This window comes from Equus przewalskii, chromosome 28 (assembly GCF_037783145.1).
Source record: "Equus przewalskii isolate Varuska chromosome 28, EquPr2, whole genome shotgun sequence".
Lineage (NCBI taxonomy): Eukaryota > Metazoa > Chordata > Mammalia > Perissodactyla > Equidae > Equus > Equus przewalskii.
The window spans coordinates 14,011,702-14,037,382 of NC_091858.1; the positions used below are offsets into that span (position 1 = coordinate 14,011,702).

Consider the following 25,681-nt stretch of genomic DNA (forward strand, 5'->3'; position numbering starts at 1 on the left):
GTTTCAGGAGAAAAGTTTTTAAGTGATGGTTGTGTGGTCCCAGCTTGCTCTCATTAGCCATAAATTAAGATGGTTAGTCATCTCCTGGTGTTCTAGAGCTACACTGTTCAATACAGTAGCCATTAGCCAAAGATGGGGATTGAGTCCTTAAAATGTGGCTAGTAAGACTGACGATCTGAATTATCAATTATATTCAATTTTAATTAATTTAAATTTTAAAATTGATAAATAATTCAGTTATTGGAAAATGCTTAATATGTTTGGAACACTTTAGGTATGTGAATCTACTTTTTCAATTGTAAATTTTACTAAATCTAAATACAGATTAAGTACTACTGACGAAAATTTTGTTTGAATTGAGAGCTGCTCTAAGTATAAAATACACACTATATTTCAGAAGCTTGGTTGAAAAATTTCATTAATAATGTTTTATACTCATTACATGTTGAAATAATAATATTTTGGATATGTCAGCTTACATAAAATATATTATTAAATTATTATCACGTTTCTTTTTAATGTAGCTATTAGAAAATTTTAAGTTACATTTCTGTCTGGCATTATATTGCTACTGAACAGAGCTACTCTAGAGCAGAGTTCAACCTCAGAACTATTAACATTTTAGACCAGATAATTTCTTTGCTGCAGGTGCAGGGTAATGCAATGGCTTCACCATGGCGCCCCAGAGACTGCAGGTATCCTCATATGCTACACAAAGACTTGAATCGCTGTTTATCAGAGTCTTGGTCAAGGCCTTGTGATCTCTGGGAATAAGAGAGGATGAGAGACCTGCAAGAGCTACTCCAAGGCCATCGTGCACTCACCTCTCTGCCTCCCCTGGAAACTGTCATGAGAGTGTCTCACTGCTTCCCACTTCTGAGGAGTATGGGCCTTTCTCCCTCTCCTCTTCTACTGGCCCTTCAGCGCAGGGTATCCCACAACTCGTGCTGCAATCATTTGGTCCTTTGTTTCTTTCAGTGTCATCCTTTTTGGTCTGTGGTACACAGAGCACAGCGGGCCGGCACCTTGACGTACCCTTCTTTTTGCCATCTAAGTAATAAACTATCTAAATCTGAAAGTGACTTGTTGCATCTTTACCAGTCAAATTAGTCAGGCCCTAGCTTTGGGCTTCACTCGTCTTGCAGTGTGTACTTAACAGTGGGGAGCTGTCCCGTGCATTGTCGGATGTTTAACAGCACCGGCAATAGCACCTCCTCGCCCATTGTGACAACCAAAAATGTCTCTAGACCTGGCTAAATAGCCCCTCAATGGGCAAAACTGCTCCCGGGTGAGACTACTGCTCTTTAGGTTCTCTATGCTTCTCCTGTCGCTGAATACTTTTAGATATCGGGTTACTGCATTAGGTTTCATCTGAAGAAACATTTCCATGGTTTAAAAACATAATAGGAAATAAGTAAGTAGTAAATCAATAAAGCAAAATAGTAACTACAAAATAAGTTTTAAAAAGTAATAGTAAATAAGAGTAAAGAGTAAATAACAAAAATGATCTCTAAGGATCCCTCTAAATTTAAGGTGCTGTGATCTATGAATATATCTTTGAGTACTGACTTTATCAATTAGAGGTTTTTTTAATTTACAAGGGAGAAAAACTACTTTAGCTAACTTAAATAGCAAAATTTATTAAAGAATAGAGGTATCTTATCAAAGCAAAGGCAGGAACATGTCCAAAACTTTGTCTTGCTGCTGTCTATCCCTGTCTGCCAGCACTGCCGCCATCCCCCCCAGATACAGACGATACACACACCTGCAATATCTAAGGCTTAATTCCCCACTCTCACTAAAGGGAATGTGGGCGGGCTTGTCTCAATATCTGGTTCTGGACCTCAAAAGTGTGGTCAGACAAGCAGGAAGAGGCAATAGCAACAATGGTGATGGGGAAAAATGCGGTGGTTCTATGAGAACACTTGGGAAGACACCTCAATGGGTATTTACCACAATAACAGGTCCTAAATTTAAACTATTATGCAGATATATTTATATGTGGTAAATAAATAAGTTTACAAAAAGTATATCTCTGAGAGAGTGAAATAATTGGGACTTCCACTTTCTATTTTACATATTATTACATTGTTTTAATGTTTATTACAAACATGTATTATTTTTATAACAAGAGAAATGAGAAAGATATTTCTCCTCAGACAAAAATTATTTTTACCCATGCTGTTTAAGTATGTTTACCAAAATGATACTTCTCTTAAAGCTACTGTTTAAAGTAATTAATTTGTAACCAATGGAGAAATAAAAACTGGATAGTTCTTCCTGTCAAGTGAATAACATTAAATATGATGACAGCATTAGATAAATAAGACCAATATAAAATAATCCATTAATCCAGAATCTGTGATATTGCGGAGACTATAGAAATGTCTTAGGTAAAATAGTAAAGAAGTAATCTTCTATTATGCAGAAGTCCAGGTTTTTAAGCATACCTTTTTTAGTCTTTGCATGTCATACAAAAGTCGCCAAAAATTCAGAATTCTGTCAACATCGGGGACTAACATACTTATGATACATTATTTAATTCCACCTCAGTGAATTAGTTTTTATGTAGCTCACTAGATACTCATTTATACTTTTTTCCACATGCCACAATTTTTTAAAACATTCAAAAAAACAAATTCTCTACTAAATCTGGTTTACTTAGTGATGGCAACACACCATACTTAAGGTTAAGAATGCAGCTGTGGTCAGGAGCCAGTCCTCTGGGGCAGACTACACGGGCTGGAATCCCAGTTCTGCCATCTCCTAGTTCTGGGACCCAAGGAAGCTCCTTCACTTCTCTGTGCTTCCATTTCCTCACCCGTCAATCAGGAGATGAGAATAGAAGCTACCTCACAGGGTTATCAGGAGGACAAAACAAATAAATATTTGAGGAGCTCTTAGAACAGCGCCCAGCACACACTAAGCATGTACATATAGAACTTTTTTTAAAAGACATTAGAAAAAATGGAATTACTCAGAAAATTAATCTAAGGAAATAAAATTTTATTGAATTTACATAGGAGAGTAGTTCTTCATGAACAAACTTTGGCATTAAATTTTATAATAATAAAAAAACCTATTGTCAAAGTTTTATTATAAATATAAAGAATTTTTAAAAAGGTCCAACATACCTGGAGTAACTTAGATATGGATTATTCTGTATGTATAGATGGCAAATTTTATATCCAAGACCAATTATATCCTTTTTGCAATAAAAAGTTAAGCCAGGCCATAATACATTTGTGAAATCAGCATTATCTACTTACACAAACCACAATTTATTATAACATAAAGCAGGCAATGGAATAAATTTAAGAACGATTATAACAAAGCATCTCTCTTTCTACCTGGAAACCCCAGGGAGTGAAGTCTGAAAGAAACCACTGTCCAGGAGTCAGACAAACCTGTGTTTTAGAATAACTGCTGTGTGCAAGTTACACAAGTTACTTCACGTCTATCTCAATTTCCTCTTTCATTCAACACTCCCTATCCCCGAAGAGAGCCTTTACAACTAAATGAGACAACACATACAAACCTAGCTTGGTTCTTGGCACACAATAGGGACTCAATCAACACCCTGTCCCTTCAATCTGGATCTTTTCATCTCCTTTTCAAAATGTGTACAGAGAGTTCTAAAAAATCTCTGTTAGACTGAAATAAAGGCAAACTGGTAACAGCCCCAGGAACAATGAATTCATTTGCACCAAGTCAACTGTTACATGCTTCCTTTTATTTAGGGGGAGATTACTTCTAAAACGCGACTGGACTCAGCTAAATGAAACACTAATAAGGAATAAAGCAGACATCTTTACAGTCTGACCATCCAAGTTTATAACAGGATCACAGAGTTTTTATAGTCCTAAGGGACAACGACCACAAGCAAAAGGTGCCTCCCAATCTGTCTCTGGGAGAGATGGGCAGACCCTTCACTGGAGGTTCTGACCCCTTCCCTAAATTGGTAACCCCGCCTCTCCTCTCTCAAGGCCTCAAACTCTCCATTAGTATAAAACATTAGGACCAATTAAAATCAGTTTTAGTGCTACTAGATACAAGGTTTAAAGTTACACATATAAAAACAATTTCCACAAGGAACACAGGATTGAACCTGTACCATAATATTCAGATTCTGCTTTGAACTTTAGTTTCTGAAGAAATCATACCACTATTATTATTTTCCTATGCCTCTGAGGACTGACTCAACAGGCTGAAACTTCAATACACTGTTGTGCTTTCAATCTGAAGAACACACAGAATATAGCTCTTAAGAAGTTTTCATACTTTGGGAAATTCACCAAATAATTTTTTTAAAAACCTTAGTTTTGTTTTTCTATTGGATGGGATAAATTATCCTCTGAACAATTCTTCCTAATGACAGTATTTAATCATTTTTCACATCCCACCTCAGCTCCCATCCCCAGTGTTGAGGAGGACGAGACACCTTTTTCTTTTAATGTAATTCCTCCTCTGACCTTTTCCCCTCTCTCATTCCTAGCAGGTTGCAATTTTCAGAAACAGCAACTAAGATGACGCCCTCTGGCAGCTTGAAGAACTATTCACTTATAATTAATTTGCTTTAAAAAAATATTAATCATTGTTCACAACTCTTCACTATTTGTCAAGCTTCTGTATGCTTTATACTCAGGCACAGCAAATCACTAGAACTTCATACTCTTGCTACTGAAATATTTGTGGGAAAATGTCTAAGTTACATTAATAATTTTCCATTTATCCTACTTGCAGTGTCTCCACTGACTAGGTTTAAACTGCAATAAAAAAATGATTTCATGTCTTATCAAATCACAACTCCAGTTTACAAAATTACAAAGGATATGGAACAAAGGACATAACACTAATTCACATTGATAGTAACAAAGAGCAGCATACGGTAATTGCCAACCAGTCAGTCATTAAGCTTTTACTGAGCTTCAGAATACAAAAATGACCTATGAGAACACCTTACTGCTGCCACCCAAGGGAAAAGTGTGTGAGGAAAACAAGCATTTACCGAGGCTCTGCCCACTTTATTATTTCATTTCACTTCTCCTCGCAATCTGATACAGTAGGTATGATATCCATTTTATAAATGAGAAATTGAGGCTCAAAGCAACTCAATTATTTGTGCAAGATCACAGTTTTTAAGTGGTAAAGTGAAATTCACACCTAATTCTAAAGCCAAGCATTTACTTTCTACCTTACTCTACACAAGTAACAAGCCAAGATGACCCCAGAATTGTAACTCAAGCTTTCTTCCTCTTACGTGAATTCTGAAAGCACATCTACACATTTGTCCTAAACCCCTTATTTACTCCTCCCATGACCAATGTCCTCCTTCTAATCTCATCAAACAATCCCCCAGGGGGAAAGCATGAAACCAGGACTCTGAAATAACACCCCTGACAGCTAGGGTTCCATTTTAGGAGACCCACTGGAATATTTCTTGCTCTTGGGCCCTCAATCCTCATGCTCAAACATATTCTTTCAAAAGACCAACACTCAAAACTCTGCTCCAAACAGGCAAAACAAATAGATTCCCTCTATCTCTAACCAAGATTATTTATATCACAGCAAATTTAAAAATATTCAGGTTTGACATAAAATAAACATATATTTGGACACCCAGTGAGATTTATTAATGTCTTATCTGAGGGCTGAATATGAAACAACTCATGGGGAGATTTACAATCTTAATCCTGGATTCTCTTTACAGATGAAAAGTCTAACACCCACCCATTTTAAAAAGAGAATTAACAGATTCCTAATAATTCAAGAAATAAAACAAGAGTACAAAACATATTTTTTTAAGTCTAAAACTGCAATTATTATACTTAACAACTTTATAGTTTGGTCAGCTGAGAAGGAGGAGCGAGAAGGACTCCGTAATTCTTTATCTCCAATCTGAAGCTGCCTCTGAAACCTCAGTTACCGTGGAACTGCACAAAGCGAGGACACAGCTCTGATATGCAACCAGTTTCAGATAACACGATAAGCACGTAAAACGAGACCTGACTCGTTACGTGAGCCATTTGCTCAAATACCATTTTCATACAACACCAAACTTAAGCCATGCATCTCACTGAAATCCACAGATTGTTTCGAACCATCATGGTTAGTCTAGAACTAAACATCAATGTATAATTAATTCCTTTAATAGATGGGCTTCAGCAATGAGTAAAGTCTTGCATCACTTTAAAAAATGTATAAAGTTTTTCTGTTCTTGTTTTTTGACCTTTTTCCGCCGATCTTTTCTTAAGGCCTTAGGAGAATGAAAGCATTCATACTAGTGCTCTTCTGGGAATTTAAATAAAATGCAATGAACAAATACAAAACTATATGTATATATTTACCACCATTATCCAGAATGCCTACTAAAGTGGTCCCAAACTTATTAGGTAAATACATAAATACTCTAACCTTCCTGAAAGCAGGTGAAAATAAGGGGGCAAGTCTTCAAGATAACAGTGCTCAGTGCCAGTGGGGATTACTTCAGAAGGGAAAAATTACCATCATTTTTGGCTCGTCTCCGTTTTAAGGATACAAGTATGGAATTTTGCCAACTTTTAATTTTTATGAAAATGCTACATTGAGACTTGTTTAAAAGATCCCAATTCAGTTTTTATATGGAAAATTGATGTTTAAAATGCCAAAGGGAGGTATTCTGGCAGGAAAAAGGGAGAAGACAATAATGAAACAAAAGCAAGTAAATCAAATTCCCAAGACTTCACTGAATTTTCAATGCATTTCTGCACAGAGTAAAAGAGGTGTGGAAAATACCTTTTCTTAACCTAGCACATTTATGGATGACATCTGGATAGATAATATGACAGACAAAATCAAGAGCCCTGGAGGAGTTCTCCAGCAGCTACAATTTCTTTGGTTCTTATTATTAAGAAGCTGTCGCTTTCCAGAATTTACCCTAATTAAATTTTATATATATATTTATGAAAAGAATATTCCATATACTACTGTTTAAAAAACAAAAGTGAAAAATCAGAAATAGTCTAAATGGCCTAAAATAGGTGACTGATTAAAAAAATCATGGTTATTTCTGTATAATTTTTGCGAGTCTTCAAAAATGAGATTATAGGAGCCAGCCTGGTGGCATAGCGGTTAAATTCACATGCTCCGCTTCAGCAGCCTAGAGTTCACTGGTTCGGATCCCAGGTGCAGACATATGTACCACTTATCAAGCCATACTGTGGCAGGCATCCCACACATAAAATAGAGGAGGATGGACACAGATGTTAGCTCAGGGCCAATCTTCCTCAAAAAAAGAAAAAATGAGATTAGAAATATTTACTGATAATGAAATATATTCACAATACAAAGTGAAAAAATGAGAAAACAAAACAGTATGAATTGAATGATGCCTATGTTTTTAAATATGGAGTAGTAGATGAATATCATCCTTCTCCTCTTCTTTCTCTCAGCTTTTTAAGACTAAATTTTTTAATTTTTTTTTTTTTTTGCAGGGGAAGATTCACCCTAAGCCAACATCTGTTGCCAATCTTCATCTTTTTCCCTTCTCCCTCCCAACCCCTAAAAGTCCCAGTACATAGTTGCGTATAGTTGTAAGTTCTCCTGGTTCTTCTATGTGAGCTGCCACCACGGCATGGCTACTGACAGACAAGTGGAATGGTTCCACTTGTCAGGAAACAAACCCAGGCTGCTGAAGTGGAGCACGCCAAACTTTAACCACTAGGCCATCAGGGCTGGCTCCAAATGATCCCTTTTTTATTTAAAAAGAACTATGTACACAGGTACACTGAGTCTAACAGCACTGCTAATAGAACTTTCTGCAACAATGGAAATTTCAATATCTGCACTAACATGATAACCAACAGCCAGATACAGTTATTAAGCACTTGAAATGTGGCTAGTTAAACTGAGAAATTAAATTTTTAATTTTTAAAATTTTAACTAATTTTCATTCAATGGCTACCATATTAGACAGCAAAGGTCTAAATAAACGGAAAACAAGGTATGACAATTAGTGTATTTTCTAATTTTTCTTTAATGAACATCTCTTACTTCTAATAAGACTGTTAAGACAAAACTAGAAAGTTGTTAATCTTCAATATACTATATTTAAAATAACAAGAAATAAGAATGTACCAGAAGCAGTCCAACACTGATCCCACCCTCTGCTCCCCCACCCCCAATCTCAGGCCACTCCAAGTTCCAGGGCTCTTAACTTCATCAAAGGACAGGTAACCATGGAAGGGATTAGCTAATTTAAACTAAAATGGAGTTTGTACAGCAAAGTAAATATATGTTTCTAGATAGTAGACATACAAAATGGATTCACAAGGAAATTATGAGAGGGATATTACTTTAGGAGTGAGTTATAATAATAAAAACCTGGTTTAAATTTCAGTAGGTTATCTTAAGACTTTGTTTTGGGGGTTTTTTTTGTTTCTGTTTTTTTTTTTTGTAAAGCTAGGTAAAGATTATTCACCACTTTAAATTTGCTAAATATTAGATGATCTAAAAAGCTAAACTAAGAATAAGGAAGAATTCATTTGCAGACTTAAAGAATGAAATTAATTTTTCATGCTTAAAATGTATTCTTAAATTCCACTAAACAGAAAGAACTCTCAGTTCTTAATCAAGAAAACATTTCCATTATAACAACTTTATACTCTACAGAATATGGCTCTAGAGAGCTCTACAGAGCATGGCAAAGTAGCTTTCTTTCTTTCCTCATTGAATCAGCTGCCTTATGCACAGGACGTAAGTATTAGTGAAACTATTTAGCAAAGTACTTTAGCTGCCTCAAGGGAAGACACTTTATGATGTATTATCTATTCACAGCAATTTTTGGAAAATTTACCACATCACCTTTTTCTTTGGTCCCCCTCCCTACCTCAACTCCTCAGCTCCTAACAGGAGCAACTCATGGGTTGAACTGACAAGGAACAACCACAAATGTTTAACTTCCCATTCTTTATAGAAAATTCATTACAATCAGAAGTCAATGCATGACGTGAATCAGTATTCAACAACCTATCCTAAGGAAGAAGAACAATGATTTGACAAATGGCGGATAATCTAAACATAATTTATATCTGACTATAAAATGTGTTTTATATTTGTATATGAATATGGGAGTGTTGGACATACTGCAAATTCACATTACTTTAAAATAAAAGAACCTCAAAATATCACCTAATCAGGAAGTAGAAAATTACTCAGTTTCCTTATCCATATTAGCAAAGACTAATGCAAAAAACCCAGATAGAACAAAACCACCTTCTTATGAATTGTTTTGTCATTCCACACACATTTCTTGAGTATATAATTAGATACCACTTATAGGTAATGAGAATACAAGAACGAATAAGAAGATTATTGTTAGTTCCCTATCACAGAGAACTAACAATCTATCAGGCAAGAAGAACCAAGTAAGAACTAAGCAGAGTACTACAGGAGCTGTAACAAGGCACTAACCGGTCTGGAGCATGCTCAAGTTCACACCTTACCTGATTCAGTATAAGAGACTGTCACCCAGTCCTACAGCAACATTAGAAGGTAAATATATTTTGATTACAGAAACTTTAATTTAATTCATCACTATGCACATACCAACTGCATATGCTAATTATCAAGGAGGACGGTATTATAAATTATTATGATCCTGGGTCACTTGAGGATCAGCTCCAAGATATTTTTCTCCTTCACGGCAACCAAACAGACAAGTTCTTCTTCTTAAACAATCCTTTCTTTATTATTTATCTTTATGTATGAATTCAATCTCATAGAGTCTTACAGTCAGGGTAGTCAAGGTTATGCTGCAGTAACAAAGTATTCCAGCATTTCATTGGCTTAGCAAAACAAGTGCATTTCTTGCTCACACTACAAGTTGAGAAAGTCACAGCAGGGAAATTCCCTCACTCACAAGCCCAGGCTGCAGAGGGCTCTAGGTTAAAATGTGATCACTAAATAACCAAGGTAGGGAAAAATATAATATGGTAAACTGGCTCTGATTCTCTCTGTTGTTTTTTTTTTTTGAGAAAGATTAGCCCTGAGCTAACTACTGCCAATCCTCCTCTTTTTGCTGAGGAAGACTGGCCCTGAGCTAACATCCATGCTCATCCTCCTCTACTTTATACGTGGGGCACCTACCACAGCATGGCTTTTGCCAAGCGGTGCCATGTCCACACCCGGGATCCGAACCAGAGAACCCCGGGCCACCGAGAAGCGGAACATGTGAACTGAACCACTGCACCACCGGGCCGGCCCCTAGGCTCTGATTCTTACTTCTGCTCAGAAGCTATATATCTCGCTCCCACTCACATTTTGTTGGGAAAAAAAAGAAAGTAAATATATTCAGTGGACAGAGAACTACTCTACTTCTAGATGCCAACAAGAAGTGTAGGTTTAGACTACACTAGAACTATAAAGACCAGTCTTTGATAATTAAACTGCTCATGTTTCCTGTCTCAATATTGTGGGAATATGGAAAGCTATGAGAATTCTACCAAAACCAATAACATGAAAAAACAGTTCAAAGAACATCTATGTGTCTTAATCTTGGGAAAGCACAAACCGAAAAAATATTTAAGTATTAGGAATTAATGAGTATTTCGTTACGGAAACATTTCAGGAAACGAACTATTAAAAATAACCCATTTTGCCAAATTCTAGAAATATACTTCCAAATAACAGGGGCAAATAATGCTACCTCAGAAATAACCATGTACATTTTAGATAATTATTTTCTAATTTAACAAGGTCTACCTAACTTTTACTCTTAAATCTTAAAAATGATCCATATAATATATTCAACTTTTCATTATGGAATAGCTTATTCTTTCATTTAATTTTTAAAAATGTATTCTTGGGGGCTGGCCCCGTGGCCGAGTGGTTAAGTTCGCGCGCTCCGCTGCAGGCAGCCCAGTGTTTCGTTGGTTCGAATCCTGGGCGCGGACATGGCACTGCTCATCAAACCACGCTGAGGCAGCGTCCCACATGCCACAACTAGAAGGACCCACAACGAAGAATATACAACTATGTACTGGGCTGCTTTGGGGAGAAAAAGGAAAAAAAATAAAATAAAATCTTAAAAAAAAAAAACGTATTTGAAACAAGTTGTTATAAAGCATTTCAAGCAGAGACTCTTAAACCAAAAACTGCTTTCCTGCATTTCTGCAATATAAACTACAATCTTATTTTACTATAAACTGCTTTTAACCTAAGAATTATTGTCTAATAGAAATCTTGCCTTATTATTCCAATGCTGGGGAGACATCAAATACTTTTCCTATTTTAATGGACAAATTGGCCCTCACCAAAATTAAAAGTCTTTGCTTGTCTAAAGACACCACTAAGAAAATGAAGGACAAAGCAAAGATTGGGAGAAGGCATTCAGAATACACACATCCAACAAAGACTCATATCCACAACTCAAAAAGAATTCTCACAACTCAATAATAATATTTAAAAAATGGCCAAAAGATCTGAACAGATACTTCACAAAAGAATAGAGACAAATGACCAATAAGTACATAAAAACATGCTCAAAACATTCAGCCATCAGGGAAATGCAGCTTTTTTAAGTTCAACACACTCTTATCATTCTACCCAACAATTCCACTCTTAGGCCCCCACTCAAGAGAAATCAAACAGTATGTCCATACCAAGACCTACACATCAATGTTCGCAGCAGCCTTCTTCATAATAGCTACAAACTGGAAACAACCAAACATCCACCAACTGTGCTACATCCATACAACGGAACATCGAACAACAAAGAGGAAGGACTATTGAAACACACAATAACATAAACTGACAAATTTTTAGCTAAATGGACACAGAAAAAAAAGGAAGAAGACTCAAATAACTAGAATCATACATGAAAGGCTTAGATTACTACCAAGCTTACAGAAATACAAAGGATTATAAAGGAATATTATGAATACCTGGATGGGAAAACTAGACAGCCACATGCAAAAGAATGAAGTCAGACCCTTTACCTCACATCATGTACAATATTAACTCCAAATGGACCTAAATCTAAGAGCTCAAACTATAAACTCTTAGAGGAAAACATAGGGTTAAATCTTTATAACCTGGGATTTGGCAATGGATTCTTAGATATGACGCCAAAGCACAAAGAACAAAAGAACAAGCAGACTTTTTCATGTTAATGATTAATCATCAAAACTAGAAATTTTTTCCCTTCAAATGATATTATCAAGAAAGTGAAAAGACAACAGAATATTTGCAAATCATCTGGCAAGGCACTTGCATCTAGCTAGAATATATAAAAAACTCTTACAACTCAGTAACAGAAAGTTCACCCAATTAAAAATGAACAAAGGATATGAATAGACATTTCCCCAAAAAATATATACACATGGCCAAAAAGCTCATGGAAAGATGCTCAACAACATTACTCATCAGAGAAATGCAAATTAAAACCACAGGGAGGTTCTGGCACAAAGCAGGCATTTTACTCTGAGTAGGATGAGGTATATTACACTGGAGAGAGAGTGCAAAATAAGGCAGACAAGGTTCCTGTGTTTATATTAAGGCATGGGGGTGAGGGGAGTCCACAGAAAGATGACAAGCAAGCAAATGAACATACGATTGAAAAAATATATAATTTCAGGCAATAAGTGCAATGATATGAAATGAAACTTGGTTAGTAAAATGAGACATGGTTAGAGAAACCAGACAAGAAGGGTAAGAAATTATGACAGCATTGTTAGAGCAAGAGTACAAAGAACTAACATTATGAGCAAAAATCTGGGGAAAAAAGTGTTCCAGGCAAAAAGAACAAGTGCATAGACTCTGATAAAGGAAGAGGCTTGGTACATTCTAGAGACAAAAAGGCCAGCGTAGCTGGGACATGGAGAGAAAAGAGAGAATGACAGGGATGAAGACCATGCTGTAGGCAGGAGCCTGAACCAGATCAAGTTGGGCACCGATAAGGAGTTTAGATATCATTCAAGTGTAATGAGAATTCCTTGGAGCATTTTAACAAGGAGAAGGGTGTGATCTGATCAGGGCATATAACCTGTGCATTTGCCCCATGCTTGGTTTAATGTTCTGCTGTCACCACCTTGAAATTCTTAATAATTTTAACTTGTATTTTGTAAACAAAGTCCAACGGAACAGAGTATGTGTGTGAGAAGAGATACATCGGGTGGCAGCACATGTGCACATAATAAAATCAGAAGTTTACAGACAGCTGTTTAACGCTATTAATAAAAAAACTTTTTTTTTTTTTTCAGAAACTGTATTAAGGTTATCCTTTAAAGGGATGATGAGATGGCTCAAAGAATGTTAATCATTAATCAGTCTTTGGCAGGATCCAAATTCAAAACCAAGCTCATCTTTACCTCCTCCTCTCCCTTACTCACTCCCCTGTAAGCCTCATCACTTGGTTATAGATACCTATAGCCAAAGGAATCCTGAGAAAAAAGAACAAAGCTGGAGGTATCACACTCCCTGATTTCAAAATATACTACAACGCTATAGCAACAGAAACAGCATGGGACTGGCACAAAAACAGACACACAGATCAATGGAACAGAATCAAGAGCTCACAAATAAACCCACACATCTATGGACAACTAATTTTCAACAAGGAAGCCAAGAACATACAGCAGAGAAAGGAAAGTCTCTTCAATAAACAGTGTAGGGAAAACTGGACAGCCAAATGCAAAAGAATGAAAGTAGACCATTATCTTACACCATACACAAAAACTAACTCTAAATGGATTAAGGACTTGAGTGTAAGACCTGAAACCATAAACTTCTAGAAGAAAACAAAGGCAGTACACTCTTCGACACTGGTCAGCAGAATATTTTCAAGTATCATGTCTGACCAGGGAAGGGAAACAATAAGAAAAAAATAAATGAGACTACATCAAACTAAAAAGCTTCTGCACAGCAAAGGAAACCATCCTCAAAATGAAAAGATGACCTAACAATTGGAGAACGTATTTGCAAACCATATATCTGATAAGGGGTTAATATCCAAAATATACAAAGAACTCACACATCTCAACAACAAAGAAACTAACCACCCAATTAAAAAATTGGCAAAAGATCTGAACAGAAATTTCTCCAAAGGAGATATACAGGATGGCCAAAGGCACATGAAAAGATGTTCAATATCACTAATTATGAGGGAGATGCAAATCAAAACTACAATGAGACATCACCTCATGCCTGTCAGAATGGCTATAACTAACAAGATAGGAAATAACAAGTGTTGGAGGGGATGTGGAGAAAAGGGAACTCTCATACACTGCTGGTGGGAGTGCAAACTGGTGCAGACACCATGGAAAACAGCATGAGGATTCCTCAAAAAACTAAGAATAGAACTACAATACAATCCAGCTATTGCACTGCTGGGTACTTATCCAAATGATATGAAAACACAAATGCATAAGGATACACGCACCCCTATATTCACTGCAGCGTTATTCACAATAGCCAAAACTTGGAAGGAACCTAGGTGCCTATCAAGGGACAAACGGATAAAGAAGATGTGGAATATATACACAATGGAATACTACTCAGCCATAAAAAACGATGAAATCTGGCCATTTGTGACAACATGGATGGACCTTGAGGGTATTATGCTAAGTGAAACAAGTCAGAGGGAGAAAGTCAAATACCATATGATTTCACTCATAAACAGAGGATAAAAACAACAAACACATAGAGACAGAGATTGGATTGGTGGGCGCCTTGCTTCCCAAATAAAATTGGATTCTCTTAAATAGAAAGAAGAGGGAATAAGTTCGAGTGGATGGTCAACTACGTTTGAACAGAAGGATAAGACAAATAAGATATAAGGCTCAGCAAGATAATGCCATAGTGAAGTGCTACGAGGCCACAGAGAAGAAGAGCGTATTTGAGGGAACCAAGAGGACTTCATGGAGAAGGTGAAAATTGAGCTCAGCCTTGAAGGATGGAGAGTTATTTTCATCAACGTGAGTGGGGAGAGGTTAAAGGTCAGGAGGAATGAAAAGATCTCTTTGTTGATACCAGAGTACTGTCCAATTCAAATGAAAAGTAAAGTTTCATAGTGAATTGTGAGAAGACAATACTGGAAGGACCACGTAGGTCCATATAGTAGAGCATCTTGCTATCAGCCCGGATAGTCCGTTTCAAGTCTTTAGTGAACTGTTAAAGATTTTGGAACAAATCTAATGGTGGTGTGATGCACAATCTAAGTAGGAACTGACTGACCCAACCTCTCATTATTCTCACAAATGTGTTATGCCCTTAGAAAACCTCAAAATCCCACTTTTACTTGGAGGACATCTGCCAGATTCTTCATCTGAGTATTTCTACCTGTTTTTTAAGAGCCAAATCAAATAGCAGATTCTCTGGGGACCTTCCCAGTACTTTGAACTTGAACGTTTTTTGAGCACCTACAATGCACTAATCACTAAAGTAGATATCGACCTTTGTTCTTTATTAAATTATTAATCATTTATATTATTTAATTCTAATACTGCAAACACATATAGTGCTTACGATCTTCTACAGTGAGTCATTCAATCCTCATAACGCTCCTGAGAGGTGTTATCATCATCATTTTACACCTGAAGAAACTGAAGTGCCATTTTTAATTATAAATGATCAGTTCACATAAATATCTCAGTAAATCGAAGTTTTTCTTGAGCTGTGTCTCTTTTTGAAGTCTCTAGCTACAGGTGCAGAGCCTTGCACATCACAGTGGGTATTTGGTGATGTCTGTTGAATGAGAGATTGAGGAACGTGGACGTGAACTGTGGAGAAATAGTAGGTGGGAACAGCCATGACATGATCTGGGTGCCCCCTGGTTCCCTGTGTAGTCTCTATTTTCTACATTTAAGTCAGAAGACTTAGATTTTGATCACTGACTGTCTTTCTGTTGTGATAACATGCTGACTATTTTGTTTCCATGAGGATTATGTAGTAAGTATCTGTACCTACCCGCTTCTATTTGTTGTTTTCAAACATTTACTCATTTACTAGTATTTATTGTGCCTACTTTGTTCCAGGCACTTGCTGGACATTTAGATTTATACATTGGTGAATAAAACAGGATTTAAAAATGCTTATAACACCAAAATAGATGGTGATATATTTGGCCTAAAAAAATAATGATTTCCAGATTTAATATTAACTGGTTAAGAGTATTTTACGTAATAAAATTGATGTGAATGCTCACATAGATGCCTCTTATCTCAAGTGAGAAATTGTTCTATGTTACATTTTTACAATTGAATTTTCCATAATCTTTATAATTTATCCAAATGATTTATTTTTATTATTTAAACGTCATTAATCTAATAATCTTATGGTTAAAACCCTCTCATTAAATATAGCTACTGAACTCATAGAATTACCTCCCTGCTCTTATCAAATCCTGTTAACATGAATAAAAATTCTGTAGCCAGTGATTTTATGTATGGAAGCCAATGATTTTATGTATGGAAGCCATGAAAGCTGTATTAAAGGCAGAATAATCCACTTTCTGTTGAACAGATTTGATTGGAGAAGTAGGAAACTGGAAGCAGGAGAGAAGTCTTGGATCATAGGTGGCAGCAGGACCAGGTAGACCAGAAGGATCTGGTATTGTTTACGGATTAGAAGACCCTTGTGTAAAGGATCAGATAATACATGAAGTTATAATAAAACCGCATGTAAAATTGTCAGACTGAATGTCAAATGGTTGAGTGAGAAACTCAAGCTTTCAGGAAAACCAAGAATCGAGACATGAAGAACCAAGCTAGCTCCAGGGACTTCAGGAACAGAAGTTGGTGAACCTTCTCGGTAGAATCCTCCCTCAGTGTTGAGGGGTCTTGGCTTCAAGTCCACTCTGGTTTTCCAACCTGAGATAGAAGGAATCCAATGCCCCCAGCTTGGGCCAGATGTTGACTCCTAATCAATCATCTCTGGTATCAGAGAAGTTTCCTAGTATGGACATGGTTCTTAGGGCCACAGCACTACAAATAGGTGCCAATCCCACAGAGCTATCTATAACCAAGTGGTGAGTTGTATGGGGAGTGAGTGAGGGAGATGAGGGAGTAAAGATGAATTTGGTTTTGAATGTGGACCCCTTCAAAGATTGATTAATGAAGAACTAAGGCACAGAAAGTAATTTGCCTCATAATCTATCACAAACCAAGGTGCTTGCGAACGGGAGATTCAACAATAGTCACCAGGTCACATGATTCCTATTTCATTGTTCCTTGCAGCAGACCACAATGGTCCTCAATTCCTCTAACTATAAAAGCAAAGTCATCCCTATTGCTGGTAACTCCATATTGCTGATAACTACTTTGTTCATTTTTATCAGCCCAAATTCAACAAGTCATTCAACTGGGTTATTTACCACCTAATTTCTACACACACACACACACACACATCTCTGAATATATATATGTGTGTGTGTTTATATACAAATTACACAGATTGTATATTGTAACAATATCTGCTTTAACGTTCTGTCTGAACCAGGATATTATCCAGGTTAATACACACACGTACCACACAACAAGATTTCGGTCTGACTGACAGACCATATATACAATGGTGGTCCTCTAAGATGAGTACCATATAGCCTCAGTGTGGAATAGCCTATACCATCTAGGTTTGTATAAGTACACACTCTGATGTTCACACAATGATGAAATCGCCTAAGGATGCATTTCTCAGAACATGTCCCCACCATTAAGCTATACATGACTGTATTACATTTGATTGCATGAACTTGAGTTTTATCTATATGAAAGATCACAGCTAAGGCATGCCCTTTACTTTCCTATGACAAAGAAAGGGGAGGAAGAGATAAAACAATTTTTTAACAAAGAATACCTAAATGGTAAATAATGAAAAAAATAGAAGAAATCTTATTACTCATTAAACAATTAACTGAAGCTTTAAGTTGAAATGGGAAAAATGAGGATGGCAGTTTTCATTAATTCATTTCGATAGCCAACTTTGTCTTAATTATGGTATTAAATGATACTGTATCTACTTGGCTTAATCTCTCCTAATACACCAATTTGCTTAAAGACATTTTAGAAAAATATCATCAGATCTCTATTTTCTCTTGCATTTTCAATAACTATAAAAGTATCTGAATCAATATCATGTAATACAATAGGATTATTTCTAATCATGTTATTTTCATATTAACAATAAGAGCAGTTGCCAGTCATTGAGCATATACTACACAGATATCACACTAAGGGACCCTACCTGCATTCTCTCATTTAATCCTCTTAACAACTACATGAAGGACAGTTATTACCCCCATTTTAATACCTGGAAGAGAATAAACTTGTTCAAAGACCCAGGTCTCTTTGACTCCAACCAGTATGACATAAGGCTATTAAGCCAGGAAAACGAAACTGTTTTTTTAAAGTTTTAATTGTTAGATTTTTAAGTAGCAATTAGCATTTAGGGCTCTCAAGTAAGATATCCAGTAAGGATCTCCTTAGTCTCTGCATATAAGACAAACGATGTCCAGAATTATTTGAAAGTATAGAGAAAACGAAAGAAAGCAAGTGGCAGGAGCTTTGTTTCTCTCAATAATGTCACTTGCTCTATTCAGCCTTTTTTACTCCCAAAAAGCTGAAGAACTGCTCTTTATCTAGGGAATCAGTTTAATCCTTTTCTTCCAGTAGTCTTTGGAAGGCATCACTGTTGTAAAAGGAAAGTCCTTGGTCTAATTTTTTTTTTCTCTTTATGGGGAACTTACTCTTTCTGACTGGAAAACTTCAGGATTTCTATATGCCTTCCTCAGTGTGTATTTTCTCATCAATACACCACAGAACTCCATGAGCATTTTCAAGCTCAGGACTTGAGTTTTTCTCTACTTATCATTTGTTTAATTATTATTGATCTCTTCCATCAGTTATTTTTCTCTTTTTTTTCCTTCTGGAATGCCTATCACATGTAAGGTTTTAAAATAAGTTGACTTAACTGGGTTTACTTACCCTTTTTTTCATGATTCCCCTATGCTACCATTTTCTTCAGTACTGAGGGATAATTCTCACATATGATCTTCCAGGCTACTAATATGGTCTTTCTTTAATTCATCTATTGAACTTTTTATCTTAGAAAAAAATTAAATTTTTTTTTGGTCCCAGGAAGTTTCTCCCATACTACACTTCAATCTCCCTGAGGGATCTTTTTATTTTTATTTTTTCACTCAGGTGTTTATCTAACCAGTGGATATGGATTCTGATTGTTCATTCAGAAGAATCTCTTCGGCTAAGAAAGCTTGCTGTTCTTCATTTGGCTTACTGGGCATCAGGTCTGATGTTGGCGTACTCCAAACAGTGAGAATCCTACTCACTGTTACAAGACCATGCACCTCTATGATCTTTGGAATTGTTTGCTGAGGAACCCAGAAGTCTCCAAAGGGAACATGCTCTGTCCCCTTCTCCCTTGAGAACCACAGAGTATAAGGAGAGAAGGGAGTGTGAGATACATGCAGATAGAGTGAAGGCAGTGGGAAGTATATATAAAGAGTCAAGAGATTTCTTTGCTACTTTAGAGGCCTCATACTAGAACTTCCACTTAGCTACCTTCTCAAGATCTCTCTATCAGTTATATTCATTTGGAAATAACAGAAACCCATTGTGCCTACCTTAAACTGAACCTACACGAAGGTGGAGGACCAACTTTAGAAAACTACAGAGCAAGTAGAAGGAAGTACAACTGTCTTTTAGTAAGAACATTATGGCTGGGCCACTGCCAACAATGCAGCAAAAAACTGCTGCTAAAGAGGCCAGCCCAGTGGCATTGTGACTAAGTTTATGCACTCTGCTTCAGTGGCCCAGAGTTCACGGGTTCAATTCCTGGGCACAGACCCAGAACCGCTCGTCAAGCCATGCTGCGGCAGCATCCAAAATAAAACAGAGGAAGACTGGCACAGTTGTCAGCTTAGCGACAATCTTCCTCAAGCAAAAAGAGGAAGACTGGCAATAGATGTTAGCTCAGGGCCAATCTTCCTCACAAAGGGGGAAAAAGAAAAAACCCTGCTGTTATGAGTGATTCCTTAATATCTTTAAGACTTTGTACTCAAAATTCTACATTATAGAAGGGGGGCTCTGATTAACCAAACCAAGACCATCCCTGACTGCCATGGGGTAAAATGAAGGAAAGTCTGACTCCAGGAGCTTCAGTGTTCCTCCCCATAATAACCATAATTTTAAATCTCCAAAATCAGAAAAGGAGTTGGACACTAGTTAGACAAAATTTAAAAAGGAAAAGAAGAAAAAACATGGCAAATGTCCATTATGACTCCCAGATCTTTTATCAGTCGTCTTTGTGAAAGATGAGTCTACCATTTGCTTTTAAAATGGAATTTCAAAGCACTAACACTTGGATAGTCTCAAAAAATCATATGACAAATGGAGAAAAGAAGACATCATTTATTTTAATTTTATGGAGACTTTAAATCTGGGAGTAGGAAGAGGTAGGGGAAAATGAATAAGTTCTAAGGGCAGAAAAAGTGCTGATTTCTAAAGTAAAGCAGATTTGTTAAACACAATATAAAAATTTGATCATCAATATTACTATAATGAACTCCATAACCTGTCTTAAGTAGTTGGTTTTAATTATACAAGCATTTAAAGTTGATTTTTTTAATAATCTCAGGCTGTTTTGTTCTTTTTTTAATGCTAAATAGCATCTATGAAAGAAACACATGGGTTAGACTTTTAAATTGGCATTTTAAAAAAATGTCAATAAAGGGCAAATAGGAGAAACCAGGAAGTCTACTTCACATAGTAGTCATAATTCATGTTGAGATCTTAGCAATAATAACAACAGTAATTAATAATAGCAATCAATATCTATTTAATGTTTGCCACACCAGGTACTCTAACTACGTCACATGTATTATCATGCTAATCTTCCCAAGAACCCTGTGAAGTATGGATATAGTATTCCCATTTCACATACAACGAAACACAGAGGTTAAGTAAGTAGCCCCTGATCTCACAGACAGCTGGTAACTGGGAGGGGGGTCAAGACAAAAGCCCAGAGCATACGCTTTGCAGCCGCCTGCCCTGCTGCCTCCCTTATGGCAGTGGTACTGTGGCTTGGCTCTACCTCTATAAATATCAAATGTATTCACTATTCTGTTTCACATATAGAGATGTGATTAATCCAAAAACAAGGAGGCCAGCATTTCATCATCTAGGCAAAAATATTTTAAAAATTAAGTTTGTACAGTAATCTCTCACAACTATCAGATTCAAGCAAAAAGAAAAACATAATAATAAGCCTTCCAATTCTTTCACCCAGTTGTCCCAAAGTGGAAATTTGCCTAATAGAACAGAATTCCATAACTACACTCAAATTCAGAAAGATGATACATAAGCTACCGGAGGTTTCAGTATATCTGAGAATAAATCTCCTAATAGCTCCTGAAAGCTAATTGAGGTGCAGAAGGGTCTACAACCAATCTTGTTTCCCATTATAACTATGTTACATACTTTAATAGCAGCTGTATCCTCAATTATATTTTGATTATAGTTTCAAAGGTGTCCTTCTCCTTCCCTCAACTTTTATAAGGCACAAGAACTTAAAAACAAGGAAACCAATATGTGCCAAAGGCTACTGAGTACTGCAGGACTGGGGAACCGCGGGGACTTATTGCTTAAAACTTCAAGTCCTACATCCAGTCCTTTATTTCAAGAGAACTTAGATAAAAGCAGCATTTTCAGTATGTACATTTGGAAGCTGGATTAGGAGGAGGAGGAGAGGAATATTAATTTCAATAAGATATTAAAAGCACCTATGGAATAAAAAATTCAGAGAGATACAGGTATGAAAACAGAACACTGAAGCCTAGAAAGGATAATATTTCAAGAAGGTGAAAGCTGTATAAAATTCTAAGACTAATAACAGAAAACTCCAATGGATGTGACAACAAGGTGAAGCAAGAAGGGATAAAGGTGGGGAAGCTGAAAGTCTAGAAGATTTGGTAAGAATACATATCAAGGTCAATAATATTCATCACATAGTATTTATTACAAGGAACTTAAGAGGTTTGGTGGTCAGAGAATATAAGTTAACGTTTTTTAGGGTAGTTTTATGTAATAACTTAGTCCAGGATGTTTTAGTAAAGACTTAGGAGGAAATGGGAGAATCAACCGAAAATGGAAGATCTCAAAGATCAAAAAGGACAGGATACCCAAAGGGTCATGTCAATGGATGCTGAAGTGACGAAAGATAATGATAGACAAGGTGATAAAGAAGTTATATGTCAGGCCTTGCAATAATCTGAGGAAAACTGAAAAATATCTTGGAGGCTAGAATAGATGGCTATTAAGAGACAGAACATCTTAACGGCACCACCACTACATCTTTAAAAATGACATATATTTGAGTTTTAGCACAAAGATAACTGTTTAAACTGAAATGGATGTCATCCAGGAAGACAATAATTATGTAAATCAACCTGCCACAAACATCCACTATCTTGAGTAACACTCAAAAAAATTAGGCTTGTCCTCTAGAAGCTTGTGTTAGATTTCAAAATGAAAGATTTTGTACAATAAAGCAAAATCTAAAAAATACAGAGATATATAAAAGAGAAAGAAATGCTGATTGAATAAATTTCATACAATCTAAATACTTAAAATGGTTGAACAGTTCAATTTTGTTCGAAATTGCTTTTCCTCTAGACTATGGCACATTTTGAAATTAAGCTTTGAGCCACTTACTCAAAGCGCCCCAGTCCTCACAAAAGTATCAGTCTCCAATTCTAGCAACAGAAAGAAAAAGGCTTTGCCTTAGAATTAGATGACTTTTCTTGAATCGACCTAAAGCATCCAAATATGTCATCCAATTCAGTAAGACCCTGTACTTTATAATGGCTCTCATTTAGGCCAGGATGGAAAATTTGCGGTCTTTTAAAGAGACTGTAAATTAACTAAATTTGATAACGGCAATCCATCAAAATTTAGTTCCATACCAGGCGGCATTTGACTTGCATTTGGAGAGTTAATTTTGTGAGTCTTGTTCTTGACCCACTTTAGATTACCATCTTTCTACCTTCCTTTTGATGGAAAAGAACTGCTTCTAAGAACAAGAAGTAATAAAGCCTTCTTTATTTATTCTGAGAGAACGCTATCTCCACTGCAATATAAGACAAGAGAGAATAGTGAACCTTTGTTTAACATTTTATCCCTGTCAGGTTGATCTTACAATGTAGATATCAAATAATACTTACCAATACATACATCGATTTTCCCTTTAATAGCAGCTTCATGCAGAGGGGTATAGTTCCAGTTATCCCTGGCATTCGGATCGGCTCCTTGGCACAGTAACAGACTCACAACTTCAGCATGGCCAAAAGAACAGGCATTATGAAGTGGGATGAGACCGCCATCGTCACGAGCATGAACATTAGCACCCATCTGTAGTAAGTGTTCTACAACATCCTTCCTTCCAAAACCTAAAAAAGGAAACAACGAAAATATCTTATACATTCAATCAATTTTGTAAAAAGAATCATTAGAATTCCTTTAACAATATCAACAAAAATGAACAACTCAAGTACTGTATTCTATAGCAAAAAAGGCAAAAAAAAAAAAAATTGGCTGCCATTCAAATGGATTCTCTTATCTCACGTAACTTAGAACTAAGACACCCCTTCCTTTAGTCTTTGGGCAGTGCATTCAAAAAACATTTCTTCAACACTTATTATGTGCTGGGCAACTGTGCTAGAAATACAAAATGAATCAGACAAGACTCTAGTCCAAGGCATTCACTTTCCTTTCATGCTTCACAAGACAAAACTGTATGCACAAAATCCATCTCTACATTTCAAGAGAGAAAGATTATTCAAATAATCAAATAATTTGCTGACAACCAAATCAAAACAAATCACAACACTCAACATTACACGAGGGAAGTTGGAGAGGAATGTATAGATTTCAGAAATATGTGGTGATGGTTTGGTTACAAGAAATTTGAGGGGCTGGCCCTGTGGCCGAGTGGTTAAGTTCACATGCTCCGCTGCGGCGGCCCAGGGTTTCGCTGCTTCGGATCCTGGGCACAGACATGGCACCGTTCATTCGGCTACACTGAGGTGGCATCCCATATGCCACAACTAGAAGGACCCACAACTAGGATGTACAGCTGTGTACTTGGGGGATTTGGGGAGAAAAAGCAGGAAAAAAAGAAGAAGATTGGCAACAGTTGTTAGCTCAGGTGCCAATCTTTAAAAAAAAAAGATATTTGAAAAGGAAGAACTAAAGATAGTGCCAAAATATCTACTGTTGGGACTGGTGGCCAAACTAAATGAAATGTGTAGTTAAGTGAAACAATTCAAGCTTGAGATTTATTGAGTTTGAGGAAACGATATGACAAGCAAGCAGGAATACAGGCCTTTAGAAATATAGAACCAGAACACTGGTGAGAAATATCACAATTTTCAGACAGAAAAAGGAGGAGAAAAGAGCCAGAAAGCAGTACAAGGACTTGGTAAACACTGAGAAAGGTAAGAAATACCAGGAAAGTACAACATTATGGAAGTCAAAGGGCGCTATACAAAGTCCGGCATGATGAAGATTTAGTGAGATCAATGAAGAAGGGAAAAAACAGCCACTGACAATTTTTAAGTAACTGTAGTACAGTGATGAAATTACAAGCTACATTGCAATGGGTTTAAAAAAAAACAAAAAGGAACTGCAAATATTAGCATTTTTATCCTTATCAGCTAATATTTTTATTAATGATTCTTTCTTCCTACTTTAAACTGTATTAGGTCTTATTCACCAGGTTTCAGTACCTCCATGCCATTACTTCCAGTGTAATGTTGTTAGAAAACGGTATGTGAAATAAAGCTAAAAAGTAAGGAGAGTCCTATCTTCCTCTATTTTATGCATATATAAACTAAATAAATGAGAACTATGTGGAAAATGGTGGGGGGGGGGGGATGATTTATTTCACCATATGTCCTCCACACTATCTACAGAAATCCATTCATTCCAGGCAAGTAGGCGCTAAGAAGTCTCCAAAGGAAAAGACATGTTCCCACAGACACACATTACAAAGTCAGAATTAGGTTTCCATAGAAAATGTCCTTCAAATTAAGCAGAAAATTCGAGGTACAAAGAGGTCAATTTTGTATTAGTAACTGGAACACTAAAAGTACAGGGTAAGTGCTAACATAACTATCACCATCTTGCTGTTTGTTTGTTTTTAATTATCTGCAGGACCTTATGGACGTTAGGTTCTGCTCCCTTCTCTAACTTCAATGTCCTTCTTCCCCTAACACAACCCATTCTTTACTGGGCCATAGGCACTTTCTCTACCCAAGATGATTTCACAACTTTCCTTCTTCAAGGTGATCTGAGCAAAGCCTGAGGGCAAAATCACATTTCCCTAAGCAATGCATTAACAAAGTCTGAGAAGTAATATTCTTTCTTCATCAATAAACAAAGGTAAAATGACATACTTTTTAATTTATCAACAGGCATTTTTTAAAATATTCATTATAACTTTGAAGCAAAATAGCAAAGAGTATATTTACTTTTTACTAAAACTTTTAGATCTTAAACATAAAACAAAATAAAAAATAAAATAAAACAAAAATGCTGGATATCAGTGAAAACGTGGTGAAATGGAATTGCGCTCACACACTGAGAATGAGAGTGTAAACTGGTACTACGTTTTAGGAAAAAACATAGTGTTACCA

The 25,681-nt window shown here is 36.4% G+C and overlaps 1 protein-coding gene across 1 annotated transcript in view; it reads right to left on the minus strand.

Annotated features, from left to right (window-relative positions):
- TNKS (tankyrase) overlaps positions 1 to 25,681 on the minus strand; it is a 202,131-nt gene that overhangs the window by 147,350 nt on the left and 29,100 nt on the right. The window contains exon 2 of the mRNA XM_070598134.1: positions 23,210 to 23,434. Coding sequence (XP_070454235.1) covers positions 23,210 to 23,434 — 225 coding nt within the window. The remainder of the gene's footprint in view (positions 1 to 23,209; positions 23,435 to 25,681) is intronic.